The sequence below is a fragment of the Taudactylus pleione genome, unplaced genomic scaffold (genome assembly GCF_031769625.1).
Source record: "Taudactylus pleione unplaced genomic scaffold, aTauple2 ptg000454l, whole genome shotgun sequence".
NCBI classification, from domain to species: domain Eukaryota; kingdom Metazoa; phylum Chordata; class Amphibia; order Anura; family Myobatrachidae; genus Taudactylus; species Taudactylus pleione.
The window spans coordinates 13,707,392-13,731,266 of NW_028284856.1; the positions used below are offsets into that span (position 1 = coordinate 13,707,392).

At 44.6% G+C, this 23,875-nt stretch overlaps 1 protein-coding gene across 1 annotated transcript in view; it reads right to left on the reverse strand.

Moving 5' to 3' along the window:
* Positions 1-533: 533 nt before the first annotated feature.
* The window catches only part of UBXN8 (UBX domain protein 8), a 48,702-nt gene continuing 25,360 nt past the window's right edge, over positions 534-23,875 (reverse strand). Inside the window, exons 5-8 of the mRNA XM_088448397.1 lie at positions 23,714-23,854; positions 21,509-21,550; positions 9,132-9,206; positions 534-6,094 (exon numbers count right to left, since the gene is read on the reverse strand). Coding sequence (XP_088304523.1) covers positions 5,924-6,094; positions 9,132-9,206; positions 21,509-21,550; positions 23,714-23,854 — 429 coding nt within the window. The 3' untranslated portion in view covers positions 534-5,923. The remainder of the gene's footprint in view (positions 6,095-9,131; positions 9,207-21,508; positions 21,551-23,713; positions 23,855-23,875) is intronic.

Consider the following 23,875-nt stretch of genomic DNA (forward strand, 5'->3'; position numbering starts at 1 on the left):
TGCTTCATTTGGATGCAGGGTACTCATGTCAGCTCAGGAGCGTTCCCACCATTGAATATTGCTATGTGACATGCCCATGGTATCCCTGTGGATCCCTATGGACCCTGAAGACAATGAGAGTTATGGTAAAACTTACCTTTGTTAACCCTCTTTCTTCAAAGTCCACAGGGCGCCCACCCTGATGCCCCTGGCTTTTCTGGGTTGGGTTTTCTGGTCACCGGTTTCCCATCTCTTTGATGTGAGAGTGTGATTCTTCTGTGTAACAGTCTTCCCTTTCTGCTCTCCTCCTCCTGCCTTGGGCTTGTTAACAAACTGATTTGCCTCAGGCTCAGGGGAGGGACTGTTGCACCCTGGCAGTTGAAAGCTTAACTGTTTAGTGTCCGGTCCTTATCCGCCACCTACACCCCATGGTATCCCTGTGGACTTCGAAGAAAGAGAGTTAACAAAAGTAAGTTTTACCATAACTGTCATTTTTTTAAAGAAAGTTGATCACTTTATGAAATCACTAAGTACACAAATGGCCAACAGTGTTTATATTGCTTTAATATCTTTAATGCATGAATTTTATTTGCTCTACTTTTTATTGTTTGATACTATTTAGCTTCACCAGAGAGTTCCATAGGAACAGGTAACCTCATATAATGCATCCCAAGAATGTGTTTGTAACTTTATATTAATATTGTCAATACACCAAAAACAGATATTTGTTGTAATAATTTTCAAACTGTTGTTACAAAACAAAGAAAACCTTAAAATGTATTAAACACATCTTACAATCACTGTTACAATAATGATATAATGTTGTGTGTATAGGGCAGCAGTGTGGCACAGTAGTTAACATTGCTGCCTAACAAGACTAATGTGATTTATGTAGGATTTTAACCATAATTGCCTACCCTTCAGGAATGGCCGGGAGGCTCCTGAAAATTGAGTGGTGCTCTTGGCCACCCGGAAAGGTGGACAAGTCGGTCGGGGCTGGGGCCACCCGGCCCTGTCTGCCCAATTCCCCAGTGAAGTGGGCGACACAGGCGGTCGATGACGCAATTCACGTTGAATCGCATCTTAGTGGCTCTGTCCCTCGCTCCTCAATTCTGTTAATCTTGGCATTGCATAGTGGTGGGGCTGGGCTCCGATGATGCAGTTGCATCATCATCACCCCCGGAACCGCCTCCTCAGTCAAGCCTTGCCTCCCTCAGCCCCCAGACCCGTCCACCTCCACCAAGCCCTCCCCCCAGTGCCAACCTGGATGGCTCCTAAAGGTTGGCAAGTATTATTTTAACTATACTGTGCAATCTGTTCAAATAATTTCTAGCAGTCAGAATACTATTGTAAAACACTTAAATATGCTAAAAAGCAGCCTTCTGCAATCTGCTCATTTCTAGAGAAACATTCTAAGCCAGCCAAGTCCTAAGGGATCTCACTGCACTTTCTGTTCCAGATACATATGCCCTAAGCATAGACAAATCTACCCTCCTTTAGAAAGTTTAGAAGAAAAGAACTTTCAAGGAAAGATCTGAACTCATGGACAGGTGATCCATCATGTTATGCACCTTAGAAGTAGATCTCTGACATTTATTGTCTGTATATTCGATAGGAATTGGATTTAAATTTCTTGGAGGACACATTTTATTTTTATTAGGGTAATGACACTTCCACGTTTCTGTGTAAATGCTTTAGTGTCTTTGTGCAAAATAAAATGCTTTTGGTTTCCTGACATTCCTTCAATACTTAATTTATGTGAGAGTTTTCTCTACGTTCATTTGTTTGTATTGCAGCCAACGTGTTGGAACTAGAATTATTGTTACGCCTTATATGACAGCAATTACAGCTGCACATATTATAATCTCTTGTCCTGTGGCATCTGTGGAGGACATTTCAATTCTCCATATTAATGCTGGAAATTTGTAGAGTGATGTCTCACAGATGACATAAGCTGTACTATATTTATAATACACATTTTATAGATTTCTAATTCATGTCTCATTCTGACTCGTAAATATTAAGTGAATTCACTGCTCATTTTTTTTAAACTATTAATAAAAGGTAAGTTTTAATATTCATACTATTCAAAATAACATTTCAAAAATGTTTTCATTAAAAGTGCCTCCACAAATAGTTTATATCCCTTTGTACAACACCCCAATATTGTTCTGTGTTCAGGGGTGCATCATCAACAGAAGTAATTAACACACATTTGTATGTGATAGGACATTTTTTTACTATTGCTTTTTGTTAATTTAGTATAGACAATCGGTCTCAGTCCTGTGCGGATTATCAGACTTCTTTCTCCAATATTCCTGATATATTCCTTAATAATTTATTTATTTTCCATGGCAGCACTTACATGTGTGTTAATCCAGAGTTTCCCAAACTCCACCATTACTGTCCAGGTTTTAAGGATATCCATGCTTGAGTCCAGATAGTTAAATCAAATTGACTGGGGTACTAATTAAGTCACCTGTGCTCAAGAATGGATTTCCTTAGAACATGGACTGTAATGGCAGAGTTTGGGGACCTCCGAGTTGATCCATGTCTAGCTGAGATAGAGAAGGAAAAAGTGGACACCTCCGGCAGTTATATCACGTAACTCCTCCTTCTTACCTTCCTGTCTTTTTTACCTGTTTTAAGCTGAACAAGGCAGAAGTTAAACAGAAAAAGTCTTGAACAGAATTTATTTACAGGTCTTGAAAGGCTCCAGTGTTGCTTTCTTCTGGACTGCTCAAAGGCACAGTTCTCTGCTACATACGTAGTAGTGATAGTTTTGAAGAAACATGCATTGTGGCACAGGAACACATACAGATGTGTCCTCATACATCTAGTATCCTTGTGCATTAAACAGCCCTTCTAGTTGCGCCATGCTGTGGCGTGACTCAGTAGCACCAAGCGTCTTTTCGTGCAACTTTTTCCCTTCAAAATGCGTCTTATTCGCACAGCAATGCAAATAGAACACACAAGCAGTTTCTGCTGATTAAAATATGCGGCATGCCTATATTCTGTGTAACGTAGCATTTTGCATGCAGATACACCCGCAGTCACACACAGAATATAGGCATGCCACGTATCATTTTAATTGACAGAAGCTGCTTGTGTGTCCTGTTCACATAGCTGGGCAAATAAGATGCATTTGAAGGGAAGAAGTTGCATGCTCTGCGCTACCGGGTCACACGGCATTCACGCGTTGTGTAACACGACTTGTAGCGCGCGGAGGATAGATGTATGTGCACACAACTGTAGCACCCCCATGTGACTGATGTCATAAGGAAAAGTCAAAGCATGAGGAGAATAAGGGGACACAGGCCCTCTACATCGCTGGTAGGTCTGTAGCATGGAAGCAGAATCCACAAAAAAGATGAAAGACACATTTGAGGAAAGCTCCTATTCCAGGGGTTGCCTGTTTTTAGGGTCAGTTTAATTTAGGTAGTAAGGTTTTATTTATTTTACAGTCTCCATGCTTGTAGAAAGGATCTACCTAATAGTTATAAAGAAGCAATATATATGGACTAAGGGCCTGATTCAGAGCCGCTCGTAAGCGGCCTGCTCGTTTGCTCCGAGCGATGTTTGCCCAACTGCACATGCGTACGGATCGTAATACGTATGCACGAACCAGTCAGTGCGGCCAAAAATTGTTTGTTCGCTAAATAGCGAATGTCTGCTATTTTGAGTGACAGAAAGAGGCGTATGTGGGTGGTAACAGGGGAAGGTGCTTGAAAACGGGGAGTGGAGATCCGAACGCAGGCGTGCTTAAAGGTCAAAACGGGCGTTTTAAGGGTGTGCATAATTAATACAGCAGTGTCATTGACCACGTCACTGGGTTATTTTATAGCCAGAACTGCTCACAAAATTGTGGTAGCAAACACCAGCCACAAGAATAGCGAGCAGTTCATACCCTGGTCGATTTACTCGATTAATCTAATAAATAGCGGACATGACGTAGGATGCGAGCGGCCAGGGGGCGTATTTAAAAAAAAAAATGACCGCAAGTTTTGTTCGCTCGTTCAGACATAGAGGCATGAACAGACCGCAAAGAGCGAACGGTTCATTTGAATAGCCACCCCTATTTTCTGAACGAGCGAGCACAAATAGTGTCCGGCTCTGAATCAGGCCGTAAATCCCAAATGAAGTTAGTAAAGAATAATCTTCAGAAGAGTATAAAGATTAATTGGATGACGAAATACCATGTATCCAAGGAGAAACTGCAATCAACTCAAGGGGTTGACATAATTACAGATAGGTAAGAAAATGTACAGTACAAGAGGTTTCCCCAAAGTAATTATTAATTTATGAAGTCTCATCAAATTGTAAGGAACAGGAAGTTTCAAAAAGGTAACCCAGAACATTTAACACTGAAAAGGTTGAAACATTTAAACACAATAATAAAACAATGGGTATTGAGGTATCCTAAATACCCATGGTTTTATTATTGTGTTTTAATGTTAATTAATCTTAGCTTGATTGTGCATTCCTCATTTCATTTATTTATAGAGCTACCCAATATTTTCATTCTATGATTTGGTTTGTATTTTGCAAAGGCAGCTTGGGAAGACCAGGAAGGCAAGGAGTCACATTATATACCTTCCAGGAGTCTCAACTTTTGTCCTATCTCAGAAAGAGAAAAAATATATCCATGTCAGTCTTGACATATGGATTAATCCTTGTTCAGCTATGGATCATTAGTACATTCTTAGTACATTTCTTAGTGAAAATAATGCTCATTCTTTCACTGTCATAGATAAACTTTGTAAAACAGTCAATCAAATGCTAATCAATGGTCAATTTACATAAATAGCTTAAGCTATGGCCCAAGAACTTTAGTGAGCTGTAAATGAACACGATTAAATAATGATCAGGTGTCTTTCTGGACACCTAGTCACTAACTAGACACATGGGGTGGGGATCACTATCCCAATGCATGATGTTGCCACATCTACTGAGTGTAGAAAAATTTGATGTGATCATCAGTGTTTTCTACATCAAAGATATCGTGGCCTATTTATCAAAGTGCCCATCTCCGTCATAAACAATAGTTTTTGCATGTTTGTCACAATTTAAAGTATCATAACTATTTATGAAGCTGTTTATTATCTCCTGCATTCATTTAAGACAAGATGTGCAACTGTCTTTATATAGTGTATCAAGATCCAAAAACTAAGGTCATCTTCAGATTGTTATAGCTTGCTCATTCCTATTACAAAAACACTGCTGGTATGGAGGAACCTGGCAGTGGAAAAAATTGTTGTTACTATTATTAGTGAAAGTGTAAATGTTAGGCTTTGTAAGGAAAGCTGCTTAATCGGAAATACTGGAAACAACATTTACATAGAATTCATGGAGAATCTCCAAATACACAATTTTATATTTTAACCAAGTTGAGAAAATCCCAATGTTTATGTAAAATCTGATAACTAGCGTTGTAGGTCAGCCTGGACATATGCTTTTTCATGTCCCATAACCTTGATATAGCCACTCCCAATATAAATCTTATAGGACCTTAAGAAATCCTCATGTTCTACTTTACGAGCCTTCAATTTAGCACATTATACTATTTATAACCAGGATCTTTAAGTTTTACAATACATTTGTCTGCTTCTTGCAAGATGTTAACATAACTTTCTACATGCATAATGATTCTCCATTTATGTGTTACTGATATTTTTAATTACATTAATCATGTTCCCGCGCCCTTCTTATACAGATCTCTTCTATACAGATTGAGAAACAGATTTTATGATCTAGGTCTAGTGCCAAGTGGATAGATCCATGCCATTGCCAGACATCAGTTATGCACAGTCTGGAGAGGGCATTTTATTGGAATCTATTCCTATTTTGGAGTCTGCAATTACATGTAAGTTGCCACAGTGGTCTCAAAAGTACTCTGAACAGGAACACAATGGTCTTAGTGTTATCTGAAGATAATACACCACTTCTACTGCTCCTTAAGATCTTTTTCTTCAATATTTAAAACTGTGTGTGCTGTGATGCCAATATTCTCCAGTGTTAAATCTTTGTTCAACTCTAGCTGGCATCTTGGAACAGATGTGGAAATTGTATAAAGAACTGAGTGATATCCAATCTTCATCATCCAATCCAGCAATACCTGCAAAAACAAAGCCAAGTCAGGAGAGAAGTCATTTGAGATGTGCGTGTTTAATAGAACTAAAATCTGGTTTAGGCATGCTAAGGCAGCAAAGTCTGTGCTATTTACAACAGTACTGGAGCAGTGCTAAATGCATTGGTAGCAGCACCATTATTATGGGAGGCAGTCTTTGTTTTTGCAGGCTCTGTTAGAACCATACTTCAAATATGTAATTTATTGGTTACAGTTTAAAAAGGATTTCTTTTGTACTATAATTGATATTTGCTCCTGCGGGTGCAGTATGTAAAGTCGGCATTCAGGAGTTTTACAGTTTTTGAATGTTGTCTTTCACAAATGTAGACATTTTACATGTCAACACCAGAATGTGACATTTTTTTTTGCCATAACCGCAAACCTAACCCTAAAAATAACACAAAAATGTACAGCCGACATTCTGGTGCCGACATGTTAAATGTTGACATTATGAACATTTTGATATTTTAACCATGTCGACATTTGTGAATGTCAACATTTTGCCTGTCGACCTTATGTCCCTTTCAACATTATGACTGTCGGCATTCTGGCCGGATACTGATGGACATCTCATTGGCAGTAATTACAAAAGGAGCAGATTCAGCTAATTATATAGAATACTGTGAGAGCATAATTTTACAACTTAATTATTTTGGAAAATCTGTTTGCATTTAGTGGTTCAAATCGTGGTTTTCATTTATGAATGCATTATATGTTTAGTCAGAAAGTAGGTGTTATTTACAAATACAAAAATGACCATTTATTTAGTGGGATGAATCTCAGAAAACGTTGACTACAAATATTTGCTACTGTTCTCGATGCAAGAGTCCAAAGAATATCTATAGTGAGACATAGTGCCTACATTAGATTAACCATCACAAAGTGTTGGTAATTACAACTTGGTCACTATATCAGTATGTGTTGTATATGCGGACTACTAAATACAATTCAATGGAGTTAGACATTGACAGCATGTTCTGGAGTATTCATTTGTGTCATGTATCTACAGATCTGTCCACATACATCTATCCTCCGTGAATTGCACATAACATGTGAGCGCCGTTTGACTCAGTAGCGCCGAGCAAATTTTCGTTAAACTTTTTCCCTTCAAATGCGTCTTAGTTGCACAGCGTTTCACATAGGACACATAAGCAGCTTCTGATTAAAATGATATGCGGCAGGCCTATATTCTCTGTGTGACTGTGGGTGTGTCTGCATGCAAAATGCTATGTTACAGTGTCAGAGGCTGTGACACTGTAATGTAGCATTTTGCATGCAGATGCACCCATGCGCACTGGTTGACCTATAAGGGATCTAACTGACAGTTTCCAGAGCACCCAGCAGGTCACATGTTCCAGGTCATCTAGCAGGTGCACAGGGAGAGTTCACCAACTATCGGATTTTACAGAGCACAATGGTGATGCATTGTAAATGCGGGACGGACGTTTTGCCACATAAATCTGAATCACAGCAACCAAGACCTTTAATTTGGTATATGATCTGCCCTGCTCAGACAACAGCATCATAGAAATATGTCACTCATAGTAGTTGTCCTCCTTTTATTAAATATATAGATGTAGCAACAAAACTGATTCCTTATTTAGTGCTCCACAACTGTTGCACAACTTTGTAAACCACTATACAACTGGCTCCCAAGTGCCACCCAGAATCCAATTAAAATTACTCACCATTATATACAAAGCCCTCAACAACACCATCCCCTCATATTCTTATTATGCTCTTGCCATCTTAGATTGAATTTTGACCTTTGCCTTGCCTCTCATAACCACCTGTCAAGACAGGCTACAAGACTTCTCTTGTACTGACACCCACTTATGGAACTCCCTACCACACCAGATTAGACTCTCACATGACCTTCAAATCTTGAAATACTCTCTGAAGCCGATCTCTTTATTAAAGATTACATTGTTCCCACGATACAATCCACATTAATGCCCCCTTACAACTGATCTCCAATCTCAAACACACTCACTCATCTTGTTTCAACTGTGCTCTCTTTCAATTAGAACGTTAATGCTCTAATTAGCAGGGCTTGCCCTACCCTTTATATTCAATTCTGCATTTTGTCTACCATGTATGTCCTATTTTCCACACTGTCTAGAGCATTGTCGCGTCTTACATACCAAATATAATAAATCTTATATTTAAAATTAATTGGTCTGTTTGTTTGTCTGTCTGTCTGTCCGGTTATGCATTCGGAAACCCCTGCACCAATTGGGATGAAACCAATGCAAAGTGGTCCAGTTGGATCCTGGGCAGTTTTAGGGTGGTTAGGATCCCGGTCAGACCTCCCGTTGGTGTACACTGGGCAGAACTTTGACCCGGGGAGCCTGTTCTAACCTTCCACAAGATAGATTTGGGCAAAAACTTCAGAGTGGTAACATTGGATCCCAGAACACATATTAGGGGGTTGAGGTCACAGTCGGACCTCCAGTTGGTGTAAGCTGGGCAGAAATTTGACCCAAGGACCCTATTCTGGGCCTTTTCACTGAATGGATTTGGATGAAAACTTCACAGAGGGGTGGCAATTGGTCTTGGATGCCTAATGGAGTGGTGGGGTCCCGGTCAGACCTTCCACTGCATGGATTTGGACGACATCACACAATAAAACTTAATAACATGAAGATTTAAACACGGGCAACGCCGGGTACTTCAGCTAGTATAATAATACTTATATGTGTCAAAAATAATATTACTATATTACACAAAGCATTAGCTGAAATGTACAATGAAAGTGTAGAATAGTAATAGAAAGTGTCTACACTTTATAAAATAATTTCAAATGCATATAGAAAAATATACTATACAATCACATTTCTATATACATTACTCCAAAATGTTTATGTTCTGACTATACTGTACATTGTAAAATCATACATTATCAGCACTTAACACTTTTGTTTATTAAATTAGTAAATGTTATAATGAGTTTACAGTTGTATAAATGGCTAACCTTATAATATTAATAATTCTTGCATACACTCATTGATTAAAATGAACTTGCCTGAGAGCTGCACGATTTGTAAAAACGTCTTCTATAAACTCGCCCACTAGGGCACCGTAAAGCGATGGTGACAACCTTTACAAATATAGAGATATAGTATTAATAGGTGAAAATTATAGTAATCTAACAGAAGTAACAAAAATAGACCATCGTTTATAAAAAGCACAAATTATTAGGAGCAAGTAGAAAAGTGCTACAAGAGCTAATAACTATTATCATAGCCAAGTGGTTTTGTACCTACTCCAAACATTACAAGATCTTTTTGTAGGGGAAAAGAAAGCAATCCACATATTTTTCTGCATGAATATCATCATATATATCATAATATAAAAACACACTGGACCAAATGTAATAACCGGCAAGTTGGAAACAACGGCGAGATTGCGGCAATGTAGCCTTGAGATTTAAAGCAGCTATTTGATTTGCCTTTAAAAAATTTTTTTGTACTTACCATAAAATCAATTCTTCTTAGTCTATCTGGGGGACAATGCAGATCATGGGTTTAGAGGGGAGACTTCCAAACTGCCACAGTCGGTCCACATAAACCCGCAACGCCTGTACAACATCTAAGAAGAGGAGAGGCCTAACAGAATCAGAAGGACAATCTCCTAATTCACGTGAAACCACCATAGGTTGGAAAGATGGCTGCGTATGGAGCACTGCCTAGTCAGAGTGGAAGAGCAGCAAAGGAGAACTATCTAACAGTGCTGCCAGTTCAGAGAAGCCACCGAGCAGAAGTAATGGCCAACAGAAAAGCCACTTTCAAAGAAAGCTACCACAGATAAATTGACTCCAGAAGCTCAAAATGAGCATGCTGAAGCACCTCTAAGACCAAATTGAGGTCCCAAGGTGGAATAGGTGAAACGTACGGCGGCTGTACATGCAATACCGCTTGCATAAACCTCTCAATGTCTGGAAGTGAGGCCAGGCACTTCTGAAACAGGACAACCAAGGCAGCAACCTGACCCTGTAATGAAGAAATTGGGAGGCTCAGAGAAAACCCTGCCTGTAAAAAGGAAAGGACATGTGGCAGGCAGAACTCCTTGGCCGCAGAAAATACTTAGGTTTCAAGTGCCATGCCCACAACAAAGCCAGCCACGGCAATTGGGATGCAGAAATGGCCCTTGACTGAATAAATTGTCCCACAGCAGCAGCCGCCACATCGGTTTGAGCAGGAGAGTAAGAGCAGCCGCATACCAGGCCCTCCATGACCAGTCCGGTCCAAGAGAGCATGGGCCTACTCCCTCTTGGTGGGCATCGGATCACTTGCGGCAGCATAGAGAAGGGTGGGAACAGGTAACCCAGACAAAATGACCACTTGGTGTTCAAAGCCTCCTTGAAGGCCACCTGAGGGGTATGCAGTCGGGAAGCCGGGGGACCTAATCCCGACAGCCGGCTTCCCGACTACTTTATCCCGGCGAGGGTTAAATGACAGGTGTCTAAATCTAGACGCCTGTCATTTTACCGATGCCGGGAGACCGGCGCCCGGCATCCCGATCAAAGTGATGCCGGATGCCGCTGCGGACAGCCCCGGGGGGGGAGGGTTAGGTTTAGGGCTCTCAAGGGGGACTTAGGGTTAGGCACCCCCTCGGGAAGTTAGGCACCCCCCGGGGGGGACTAAGGGTTAAGCACCCCCCGGGGGACTTAGGTTTAGGCGGTGGGGAAGGGGGGATTAGGGTTAGGCACTGGGGGGGAAGGTTAGGGTTAGGCATCCCTAAGGAGGGTTAGGGGGGGGAGGATAGATTAGTTAATACTTACCTTAGGACGATCGGGATTTTCAGCCATATCGGCCAGCCGCTGTCGGGATTTGCGTCGGGCGGTAATTCATACCGATTCCCACCTGAGGATCCCTGGACTGCGCACCATAATACAGCAACTTCTTGTCCAGTTTGTATGCCATGAGGTCGATGTTCAGAAGACCCCATTGCTGTACAATCAAGTTGAACATGTCCTGATGCAAAGGCCACTTGCCCAGGAGGACCTTGTGCTGGATCAGTAACTTGGCTTCCCAATGGTCTACCCCCATAATAAAGATGACATAAATGACCAGAATGAACTTCTCCAACCACCACATGAATCGAGCAGTCTCTGTCATGGCCTGGTGACTCCTGATTCTGCCCTGCCGGTAGATATATGCCTCAACTGTGGCATTGTCAGACTGAACATGGAAAGGCATGCCCTGCAGAAACTGCTGAGCCTGTGACTGGACATTCCAGACCAGTGATGAGGTGGTGATCCATCAGTGCCTATATACTGAAACCAACTTTCCTTTGTTCAGATGAGCCCACTAGTCTGGACGCAAAAACCTTGAGCCAATACAGGGTGTATCGGACACTCTGTATTCTTTTCTAACACCTGTGGCTCCATTACTCCAAGACTGGTATGATCAATCCTTTTTACCTGACATTCATGTGGGGGTTATTATTCCTCCTCCATGAATTTATATGCACCTTGTCACTTTGTGGGATTATTATTAACCCCTAAATGTGCATTAATATGCTATTTACTGTATGGTATATTTTTTAGTATGATATTTATCATGTTATATTGTCTCTGATTTTATCACATACTGTCTCTGATCTTATGTGTTTATATACATAAATAAATCTGTTTTAAACATATACTGCAAAAAGTGAGGTTCTTTGAACATACTCTGAACCTTATATTTCTTGGTTCTAGCTGAGTAAAGCGCCACGCATGTAGGTAAAAACACCTTATTGCTTTACTGTATCTTTTTGGGGTCGTTCAGGGGTACCCCCTACCTAGGCGGTCATGCAAATTACTCTTTGAAGCGCATGTCTATATTCCCTTAAAAACCTATGAGTATCAGGACATTCCAGAACGCATGTTGATGGAAAGGGCAGCCTTGCACCAGACACCCTGAAACTGGAACCCTAGGGTAACTGCACCGCAGCCCAAGAGACTGGCATCTGTCATGAACAGGGTCCAATCCCAGATTGAACTGATAACCCCTGGAAAGATTAGGGGAGTGAAGCCACCAAACCAAGGACTGGCAGACCGGAAGTGACAACTGCCTGTCCAAAAGAGGATCTGATTCCCCACAATGCCACAGGATATGATGCTGGAGAGCCCTGGAATGGAAGCAATCTTCCCCAGCAACTACATACACTGCAGGATGGACACCCAGCACATAAACAGAATAAACCGCACCAAAGATTGCAGGAAAGAATTCTGTCCCCTGGGAAAAAAAGACACGCCAACAGGATGTGTCAAACAGAAGCCCAAAGAAAACCATCCTGATTTTGGAAATTTAAAAATCCAACCTGTTCTTCAAAGGTCAAATCTGTGGTCAAACCAGAATGCCGGCTAGGGATTCATGATAGGCGTTGAGATATCGACCCTTTCATAATCCCAACGCTGGAATCCAGGACGACATGGTCCAGAACGAGATAAGTCCGGAGTGCCTCGCCTCTTAGCCGGGGGGGGGTTTGGTTTAAGGGCACACCGGGGGACTTAGGCACACCCCCTGGGAGGTTTAGGCTAGGGGAAGGGGGGCTAGGGTTAGGTGCCACCTGGGGGACTTAGGGCTAGGATGCGGGGAGAGGGGGTTAGGTTTAGGCACCTCTGGGGTGAGGTTAAGGGGGGGAGTGGGGAGGGTTAGGTTACTTACATGTCGCTGTCGGGACTTGAACCAGCGGCTAAACAGCCGCCGGCATTTCAATCCTATTCTATCTGCGAACCCTGCAGAAAATTAAAAAATTGTCTGTCAGGCTTGAACCAGACTTCCCCTAACATGTCTGCAAAGTGAGAAAAGGAAGCAAGGGAACGTAATAAATTGCTTTCTATTTTCATAAAAAAAAAATCAGTAGGAACCACAGAGGCACAGGGCTCATCCTCTGCTATCTGTAAGGTTTGGTGGATAGCCAGATTCAAGTCGCTGACTCCCAGGCTGTTCAGGCAACTGTCCTCCCAACTAGATTGATCTACCCAGTCTTTGGCCAGTATTCAATTGGAAAAGTCTGGTTTGGTGAAAAGCGCAATGATTTTGCCTCATTTGCCTGTCTGGACGCAATGTTTTCTCCATACGCGTCCCTGCTTTTTAGCACTATTTAATTCAAAAGCAGGCGAAAACGTGGACAGTATATTTGGGGAAATCATTCTATACTCCTTAAAAAGCCTAACTGACCCTGGGAATCAATATAAAAGAGTATTAATAGCCCTAATAAAAGTATTTAGTGATCTTATAGTGAGTCAAAGGGTGTCATATGCATATGTGCATAAGTGTGGAAAAATGATAGAAAGCAATGTTTTTTGAGAAAAAAAAGTACTGTAGTTAAATTTGGGGTACATGTAAATGGGTACTAGTATATTTTTGTGTCTCTAAGTGAAGATTTAAAAACTAAAAAATACACTTGTTGCAGCCTCCTGCAATCCTAAAAACAACTGTCTCAACCTTTATAGCTCCCCAAAATACCAGGCCCACTACATTTTACCCATTTCCAACACTTTTTACAAATTTTCGCCCCAAAGATGACAAGTCGTTTTTAGGGCGTTTTAAGATTTTTTTTGCCTTAATAGTCATTGGGGGGGGGGAAGGTGTCCAAAGGGTTCTGAATCAAGACCCCACATTTGTACCCCAAAAGAGAGATTTTGCACCTGATTTTGCCTGCCTCTGAGTGAAGAAACTTATTTGCCTGTTTTTGCCTATGGAGTTTTCACGCAGGCGAAACGACCTGGAATTGAATAGGGCAAAAAGCAGAAAATAGGCAAAGCGCAAATCGGTGAAAACTTTTTGCCAAACTGGACTTTTCGCTTCTAATTGAATTCAGCCCTTTGTCTGAAACTTGCCCTTCCTCACTAGAGGAGCTCTCCGAATCCTCCTTATGCGGAAATGGACACCAGGAGGAGCCTGGTATTTTTGGCAAGAGGGGTGGAGGATGTCATAAATTATTGTAATATGGAACAGACTTTATAAAGTCTATCGATCTATTGGGCCAATTCAGGATCTACCGAGGCACGGGATATCGCAGTGGGTGGAGGCTGTGAGAACAGAAGCGGCAACTTACCTCTGTACCTCATTTGTCAGATACACAATGAACTGGGCCATAAACTTCGCTCAGGCCAGCAACACTTCCACAACCGGAGTTCTGAAGAGCATTTTGAGCAAGCATAATGCACAACTTGTGCAGCCCCAAAACAGTTTTAGGAATTTTTTTTTAATTTTGTTTTGGTAAACAAAAACTGAGAGACATCTAGAAAAACACTAACGCTAATCACATTAGCAGGAATATAATCCCTCTGGGGGTAGTCGTCCTAAATACAAGCTGTGGCAACTGTAAAAAAGGGATTAATGTACAAACTAAAACTAAGGAGCTGACCCTTTAATAAAATTGCCTAAGGCAGGCACTGGTACACTAACGGGGTGCGCTACCCCTTGTAAGCTGTGGAGGTCGTACTTAAAGACAGCGGCTCCCGAGGTGCTGGGACCAGGAGTGGGCTGCGGCCGGGGAGACAGATGTCGGCTGCCGACGATGTCATAATGCCCGATCCTCCAAAAGCCTGATGCCAGAAAGGGACTCAGCCACCCTGAAGTGAAACAAGAACTAGAAATAAACTATGGGAGCTGAAAAACAAAGATATTAGTTGGGAGCTTTTTTATTTTAACTATTTATTACCTACTCCTCAGCCTCCTCTTTAAACCCACAGTCTACAGTGTCCCCCAGATGCAAGGAAAACAAGAGATATGGTAAGAACTTACCTTTGTTATCTCTGTTTCTACGAAGTCCATAGGGTCCACAGGGTTGACCTTGGGGTATAGCTGGATCTGGATCCACGGGCACCACGCAGTTAAAGCTTTGCTGCTCCCAGGATGCACTTGGGTCCGTCCTCCTCTATACCCGCCCCCGGCCACAGGCACCTCAGTTGGTAAGCAGTTAAGGCCGGAGGAGGAGACTAAACAGAGAGAAGGAAGACTGGAACACACAAGAAACCATACTCACAGAAATGGGAGACGGAAATCCGGTGACCAGCCACACAACCCATTTGAAGCCAGGTGCGTCAGGGCGGGCGCCCTGTGGACCCTATGGACTTCATAGAAGCAGAGATAACAAAGGTAAGTTCTTACCATATCTCTTGTTTTCTACTTCAGGGTCCATAGGGGGTCCACAGGGTTGACCTTGGGGATGTCCCAAAGCAGTTCAACTAAGGGCGGGGACGCTCCTGTGCTGAAAGGAGTACCCGGCGCCCAAAGGATGCATCCTGAGAGGCGAAGGTGTCAAACGCATAGAACCTCAAAAACGTTTGAATGGAAGACCAAGTGGCCGCCTTACACAGCTGAACAGCGGAGGCGCCACGTCTAGCAGCCCAAGAGGGACCCACAGAACGAGTGGAATGAGCCTGAACAGAGGCTGGCACAGGTAAACCCTCCTGTGCATAAGCCTCACAAATAACGGAACGAAGCCAACGGGCTAACGTTTGCTTGTTGGCCGGCCAACCCCTCTTGTGAAAACCGAAGAGGACAAACAAAGAATCCGACTTCCTAACCGAAGCAGTCTGATCCACATAGATTCTAAGTGCCCGGACTACATCTAAGGAAGCCTCACCAGCTGAAAGATCAGGTGACTGAAAAGCTGGCACAACAAGTTCCTGATTAATGTGGAACTTTGAGACCACTTTGGGCAAAAACTTAGGACGAGTGCGGAGCACCGCTCTGTCCTGATGAAAACTCAGAAAAGGGGGGCGACAGGAAAGCTCCCCCAACTCTGACACCCTCCTGACAGAAGCAATTGCTAGGAGAAAAAACGGTCTTGAACGTCAGCCACTTGAGGTCCACCACCTCAAGAGGCTCAAAAGGAGGACCCTGCAAGACCCGTAGCACCACCGCCAAGTCCCAAGGAGCCACAGGTGGCACGAAGGGAGGCTGGATCCGGAGAACACCCTGGAAAAAGGTGTGAACATCCGGTAGTGTAGCAATCCGTCGCTGAAACCACACGGACAAAGCAGACACATGAACCTTCAGAGAGGCCAGGCGTAAGCCGAGGTCCAAACCTGATTCAAGGAACTCCAAGATTCTGGAAACCCGGAACACCTGAGGATCATAGTTTCTGAATTCACACCACTGAAAGTGCGCCACACCCTGTGGTAAATCCGTGCGGAGACAGGCTTGCGTGCCCTAAGCATGGTACCAATGACCGAACCGGAGAAACCCCTAGACCTCAAGACGGCTGTCTCAAGAGCCACGCCGTCAAAGACAGCCGACCCAGATCCGGGTAAAGGCAGGGCCCTTGAGACAACAGGTCCCGACGCTGAGGAAGAAGGTACGGAGCGTCGATGGAGAGACACCTCAGATCGGAGTACCAAGGACGTCTGTGCCACGCCGGACCTACCAGCACGAGCGTGCCGCCGTCCTGCTTGAATTTCCGCAGAACCTGAGGAAGTAAGGATATCGGAGGAAACAGATACTCCAGGTGAAACGTCCATTTCACCGACAGCGCGTCTACCAGACTGGCGCCTGCGTCTCTTATCCTTGACCCGTAAACGGGCAACTTGTGATTGTGATGGGAGGCCATCAAGTCCAGCTCCGGCAGCCCCCACCTGTCCACGAGTAGCTGAAACACCTCTGGGTGAAGCGACCATTCCCCGGGATGCACGTCGTGACGGCTGAGGAAGTCCGCCTCCCAATTGAGGACTCCGGGAATGAAGACTGCCGAGATCGCTGGAATGTGACACTCCGCCCAAGCAAGGATGCGAGACACCTCCAACATCGCTGCCGACCTTGGTGGTTGATATACGCCACCGTGGTGGCGTTGTCGGACTGCACCTGAACCGCCCTTCCGTGAAGAGCGGGACCGGACGACTGCAGGGCCCGATAAACTGGCCGCAGTTCCAGAATGTTAATGGGAAGAAGAGCTTCTTCCGCAGACCAACGACCCTGAAGTGACAACGAGCCGGTCACTGCCTCCCAACCCCGGAGACTGGCATCTGTCGTAAACAGAACCCAGTCCGGCATCCAAAAGAGGCGACCCTGGACGAGATGAGCTGACTGAAGCCACCACGCCAGAGACCGGCGCACTTCCGGGGACAAAACCAGCATCTGGGATCGGATCCGGTGAGGTAACCCGTTCCACTCCGATAGAATCTGCCCCTGCAGGGGCCTGGAATGGAACTGGGCAAATTCCACCATGTCGAATGCCGACACCATGGACCCCAGGACTCTCATTGCTGAATGGACCGACACTTTGCCACTGCTCAGGCAACTGTGTATCCTCAGTCGTAGGGAGGACACCGTTTCCGGAGTCAAGAAAATCCTTTGTTGACCAGAATCCAGAAGTGCTCCCAGATGGACCATCCGTTGTGATGGGATCAGAGAGGACTTCTTCCAATTTATCAACCACCCGTGTGCTTGAAAACAAGCAATGGCCAGGTGGAGATGTCGAAGAAGCACCTCTGGGGAGCTTGCCAGCAGAAGAAGATCGTCCAGGTACGGCAACAGCCGTATACCCTGACCACGAAGGAGGGCAGCCATAACTGCCATCACCTTGGTGAACACCCACGTAGCCGTGGCTATGGGCACATGGAGATAGGTGTCCTGGATATCGAGGGAGAATGATGGAAAGTAATGTTTCCATCCTGAACCTGGGAACTCTGAGGTATTTGTTCAGAGACTTCAAATTCAGGATAGGGCGATGAGAACCATTGGGTTTCTGCACCAGAAACAGAGTAGAATAGTACCCCGTCCCGCGCTGAGGCTGCGGAACGGGAACAATGACCCCTGCTTGTAGCAAGGATTCTATAGCTACCCGAATCTGGACAGCTTTGGTCTTGTCCAGAGAAGGACTCATACAGAAAAACTGGCGGGGCGGCCTGAACCGAAAAGACAGGTCCTACCCCTGAGAGACTACTTCTCGAACCCAGGCATCCGTGGTGGTATTGTGCCAACACTGGGCGAATAGGAGAAGTCGGCCTCCCACTCTGGGGTCCCCCAGAGAGAGGCCCGTCCCATCAGGCAGCAGGTTTATCCTCCTGCTTGGAAGAAGGGCGCCGAGCACTCCATGCCTGCTTCTTGGGCTTGGGTGCAGCCTTGGTCTTACCTGAACCCGAAAGGACCGAAAGGCGGAGCTCCGAACCTTAGCCGGCACTGAACCCGAAGGAAGGAAGGCCGACTTGGATTTAGCCAAGGTATCCACTATTTTGTCTAAGTCCGGACCAAATAGCAACTAACCATTAAAAGGCAATGCCTCCAGACTCCTTTTAGAGTCCGCATCTGCTCGCCAAGACCTCAGCCACAAGGACCGACGAGCAGACACAGCTGCAGCCGACACCCTAGAGGTCAGCAGACTAGCATCCAACAAAGCTTCCCCTACATAGGAAGCGGCATCCCTCATTTGACCAATTAACGCTCTCTGGATCTCCGGAGCATCCTCTGGAAAAGTGTCGTCCAAAGCGTTAGCCCAGCTCTCAATGGCCTTAGCCACCCATGAAATGGCCATGGACGGGCGCGCCACCGCCCCTGAAAGGGAGTAAATGGATTTCAAACATATCTCGACCTTCCTGTCTGTGGGATCCTCCAAAGAGGAAATAGACGGTAATGGGAGCGTAGCGCTCTTAATCAAGCGAGTGACGTGGGAATCCACAGCCGGTGGAGTTTCCCACTTCCTGCAATGTGCTTCAGGAAAAGGATAATTCGATGCCAACCTCTTTAGTGGTTGGAATCTCTTACTGGGCAACTGCCAGGCCCCCGCCATATGATCCGTCAACTGGTCAGACAAGGGAAAGACACTCGACGTAACCTTAGCTTTTTTTAAAGTTAGGGTACTTAGATTTAGGGGCCGGTGCATCATCCTCTATATGAAGGATAGCGCGCACCGCCCTAACCAATGCCGGCACATTAATGGAAGATTTAGTCTCCATCTCCTGGGCCGCGGCGTCAGAGTCAGTATCTTCATGAACTTCTCCATCATCCGAAGACACATCCGAGTCCGACAGCTGCACTGTTAGAGAACTCACAACCTGACGCTTGGGTGCCTTAGGGGGCAAATCACTCTGCAACACAAAAACAGAGGATGAGGCCGCCAGACTCTGCACAGAGCTGGAGAGTACATCCACCCAAGGTGAAGGCGCAGCATGAGGATAACCCTGAAAAGGCACCATCGACTGCTGAGTCACAGGGGGGGACTGGACATACACAGGCACCCCCGCATAAGGACCCACGGTTTGAGACCCGGGGGGAGACTGCAATAAATGCGGAATACCCGGGGAATGGGGGATGTTAGGCTGGGGCAACGCCCTAACAGGCACCGCAGCCGGCACCGCTAAACGGTCCACAATAGATGCCAACACCTGGGAAAACATCGCCCAAGGAGGATCCTGTGAAATAGGGGGCACAGAGGGGCCAGGCACCAGCTGGCACCGCCCGCACAGACCATCCTGAGATAGATCCCCCCTATCAACTCCACCAGCACAGCGTCTGCAGGAAAACAGCACAGGAGCTCCGGAGTGCTCAGTCTCCTCATCAGACATGATACAGAAATGCTCAATGAAAACGTATCACCAGAGGGAATATGGTGAAAACACCTCCGCACTCACAGCATGCAACACAAACAGCCCACAATATGGAAGTGTGCAGCACACAACTGTATGTGACCGACCTCGCAAATACTTGATTTATACAAGTGAGGTCCACAGAAAAAAGCCCTTCCCCCACACACCTGTCGGGCCGTATGGAAAAGGAAAGGGATAGGTACAAGCTGACAGTAAGTTAGAAATAAGTCACAGACAGCAGCACTAGCAAAAGTCACATACAATGCAGTAAGGATTTGACTCACCGCACCTTCCGCTACAATCAACCTCCCAGATTCAGTGTCTGGGAGGGCTATAGCGCTGCGTACACTGTCCCTTTGCAGAGGAGAGGTACCCAGGGGGACCGGTCCATGCACCGCCTGGGAGTCTGAGGAGGAGTGGCCGCATGAAGAACAGCTCAGCGACGCCAGCACACGTGAGAGAAGGCGCGCTGAGCTGAGGGGAGGAGCCGCTAAACCAGGGAAGGCTGCCTCCCCTGGCTAGTAATTAACCCCAGGGACGCTGGTTCCCCTCCAGCCATTATTCCCTGGTGGTCCAGCGGACGCGCGGGGTATGCCTGCAGAGGGGGGAACCCGCCGCCGCTACTAGCGCCGCCTGTCTGTCCCCAGAGACCGGCGGCTAGAGACTGCATTTCCCCCACGTGCAGCGCTGACAGCGCTACACGCGGCTTACCTGAATCCCCGTGAGCCCGGCAGCAGTCAGTGGGAGGTCCCGGAGCCACGCTAGTACTGACTCCGTAGTCCCGCTGCGATCCCCAGATCAGTACTGGCGTTGCAGCGCCAGCGGGGTTGTTGGAGCGGCAGCGTGGACGTCCAGCTGGACAGTCTGATGCTGCCGCTCTGAAGAGTAAAAAATAAAATAAAATAAAATCTTCTATCTTCAAAAATAAAGCTATGGGGCTGCTAAAAACAGCCCCACTGCAACAGGGTGACCCGACTCCGGCCGGGCACCAACTAAAACTGAGGTGCCTGTGGCCGGGGTATAGAGGAGGACGGACCCAAGTGCATCCTGGGAGCAGCAAAGCTTTAACTGCGTGGTGCCCGTGGATCCAGATCCAGCTATACCCCAAGGTCAACCCTGTGGACCCCCTATGGACCCTGAAGTAGAAAGAGGAAAATATTGTAGCTATAAATCTCAAGACAACGTAACTGATATCCAGCTGCTCATGGTCTGAAATAACTGGATTTCCTTTACTTTTCTGAGGTACAGCAATGGAGTTAACATGAATTAAAAGGAAAGAAATACCAGAGTAATGGAGCGTACACACGGTCAGATTTGTCAGACTTGTCAGATTTGTCAGATGAACGACTGAACAATTAAATGATTTGAACGATTTGGACGATTTGACCAAAGTTTTGAACGATTTGAACGATTGAACGATTTTTGACTGCATTAAAATGAATGGAATCGTCCAAGTCTGACTGCAAACCCATCAGATGTCAGATATCGTTATCTGACAAACGGGAACGCGCATCGTTGATCGTCCATCGTTCAGGCATGTCAGATATGAACGATTTTCCTTCAGATATGAACGACTGAACGATTTTTAAATCGTTATCGTCCATATCTGAAGAAAAAATCTGATCGTGTGTATGCACCATAAATGACATTTTCCAAAATATAAAATGAGGCAAAATATATTCAATGTGTTTGTACAAGCTAATTGTTATTGAAAGTATTTAAAGAATAACATCACATTATTAAACTATTCAGTATATAGATCATATTGACCCCATCACTATCTAACAAGCATGCCTTTGTGATGTACCTCAACCTAGATGTTGGGAACCAGGTTTACAGGCCATTTCTGCAGCATACCAAATAAATAAATTACTTACTCCTTCGTCTAATAGATCAGGCTCTTCGGGCAAAGTAACAACCTGTTAATAAAAATACTGTTATTGTACTAATAAAACAGAGCTACATACAGTTAGTGTTTTAAAATAAGACACGGGTTCATCAAGTTCAACTGGTCAAGAATTGTTATTACATTGACCCAGAGGAAAGCAAAAATAAAAATTTTATATATTCCATGAGGTTCAGTACGGCAGTGCCGTAACAACTGCCCCTGCAGACCTGCTTTTGGGGACGCCGGGGACCATATTAAGGGAGGGCGCGGAGGCAGGGTGTTGATTTGGAGTCGCACTGGCAGCCAACCGACTGCATCAACCATTGAGACTATAGACACAGCGTCGCCGTCTTCTAATGTGGTGTCGATTGCGAGCCTATCTGAGCTTGCGAACCGGCAGCTGATCAGCAGTGGCTATTGGTCCATGAGCTCCGATTGGCTCGCGACTGGCACCAAGGTGCCAGAAAACTTTTATTGGCAGGTGGGAGCAAAATTTATAGTTACGTCACTGGGGTACGGGATGCCGGTGCTCAGGATCCCGCCGATCAAAATCTCGACACCGGCACCCCGACTAGGTTACAATCCCGACGCCTACCCTAACCCTACCCCTTCGTCCCTGCTCCCTAAACCTCACCTCTACTCTAGTGCATAAACCTAACCCCCTCCCTAGTACCTAACCCTAACCCTCCCCCCTAGTGCTTAACCCTAACACTCACCCTAGTGTCTAACCTTAACCCTAATACTTGCCATCGGGATTCTGACAGGTGTCGGGATTCCGGCGCCGGGATTCTAAGTGCCAGCATCCAACTTTTCAGTATAATGACTACATCCTATTCCATGGATCAATTACTTCCATAATGTTTTCTGCTAATTACAGCTACAGATTTGGTTAGTGAAAGATGAATTCTATAGCTCAGCCACTCTTACAGTAACGAGTCCCTTCCTGCAGTATGCGGATGGCGAGACCATCATCCTTCCATTTGTAACTGATGACTCTTTGTCTTCAGTATGGTCCTTGGAACGATAAAATTAGTGAAACAAATCTTGTATTGACCTTGATAATTAATACATATTAATTAGGTCAACTCCAAACAGCCTTTTCTTCCACAAGTAAGCAAACTGAAATTTCTTGTCTGTGTTTCTATATTTTAACCCTTGAAGTGTCCAAGATTGTATGCCATATTCATGAAGAGAAAGAGATTAAATATATACCATCACATACTCCCAATGAACTATGTCAAATTCAAAATAAAAATAGTTTAAGTAGTGAAAGATAGCAGGTGCCTAGCATATGAAGATAAATATTAGCTAACAAAACCTATTAATAGATTTGTATGGCTTAGCTTTATATTGTTATGTCAATGTTTATTACACGAACAGAGTAACTTGCACATAGAACATTATTTTAATTGTAAAAATATGGACAGGACTCGAAGGACGTCTTTCTCACATTAAGTAAAATTAAACAAGTAACTCACAGAGGCAACATTCGGATGTAAAAATATCAATGTTTGCTATACCAATGAATATATTTCACCAAATATATAGAAAGCCATAAAATGCCTATATTGATAAAATGCCTACATTGATTGGGATATCAGTCTTTCTGATAATCTCTGCAGATGTGGACAACCACCCATGCCAATTGCGGCCACACCATGTGGCAATTAAAAGGGGTAGCTGGGAGCCGTATCGAGCTGCAGCTTTCAGTATAGGAGGACACAATCTTTCCTGGTCTTCTTTAAAAGAGGCACAGAGATTGGCTCCAAGACTATAAACCGTTTTATGGTTGTGGTGCAATAACGGGTAATTCTCTGTATTAGCAGTAAAGGTTATTTACTGCTTGGTTTGGATTGTAAAGAACCACTCGCACTGGAGATACAATGATACTGTTTGTGAACCATGTTACAGACTGAAAAAGTCATCAGTGCTGAAATGAGCTGCAAATATAACATATATTGACAATCTAAATTGGTTTTCTTTGCTCCTATGCACTGTGGCTGTAAACCCACATTTTCACTGTAAATCTTTATCCGTACTATGATCTTTGTATGCTCTAATTATTCAATAAAATACACTGTGCATCATGATATATTTATAGATTTTAGCACCATTTATTGCTAGAGCTGCAAAATAAACACCAAAATCAGGAAAATGGTTTCATCATCCTGGCTCCAGTAACCTACTAAAATACCTTTTTTGGTTGCGGGTGTTCATCTTTGGTTAAGGGCTTTGTGATCTGCTCTGGAAGTTTTCTTTTCCTTATAGCTTCTTTATTTGCCGTTTCCACACCATTTATCATGTCACCATTATGGTTCTCATTATCCTCTGCTTCCTGGTTTCAGAAAACATATTG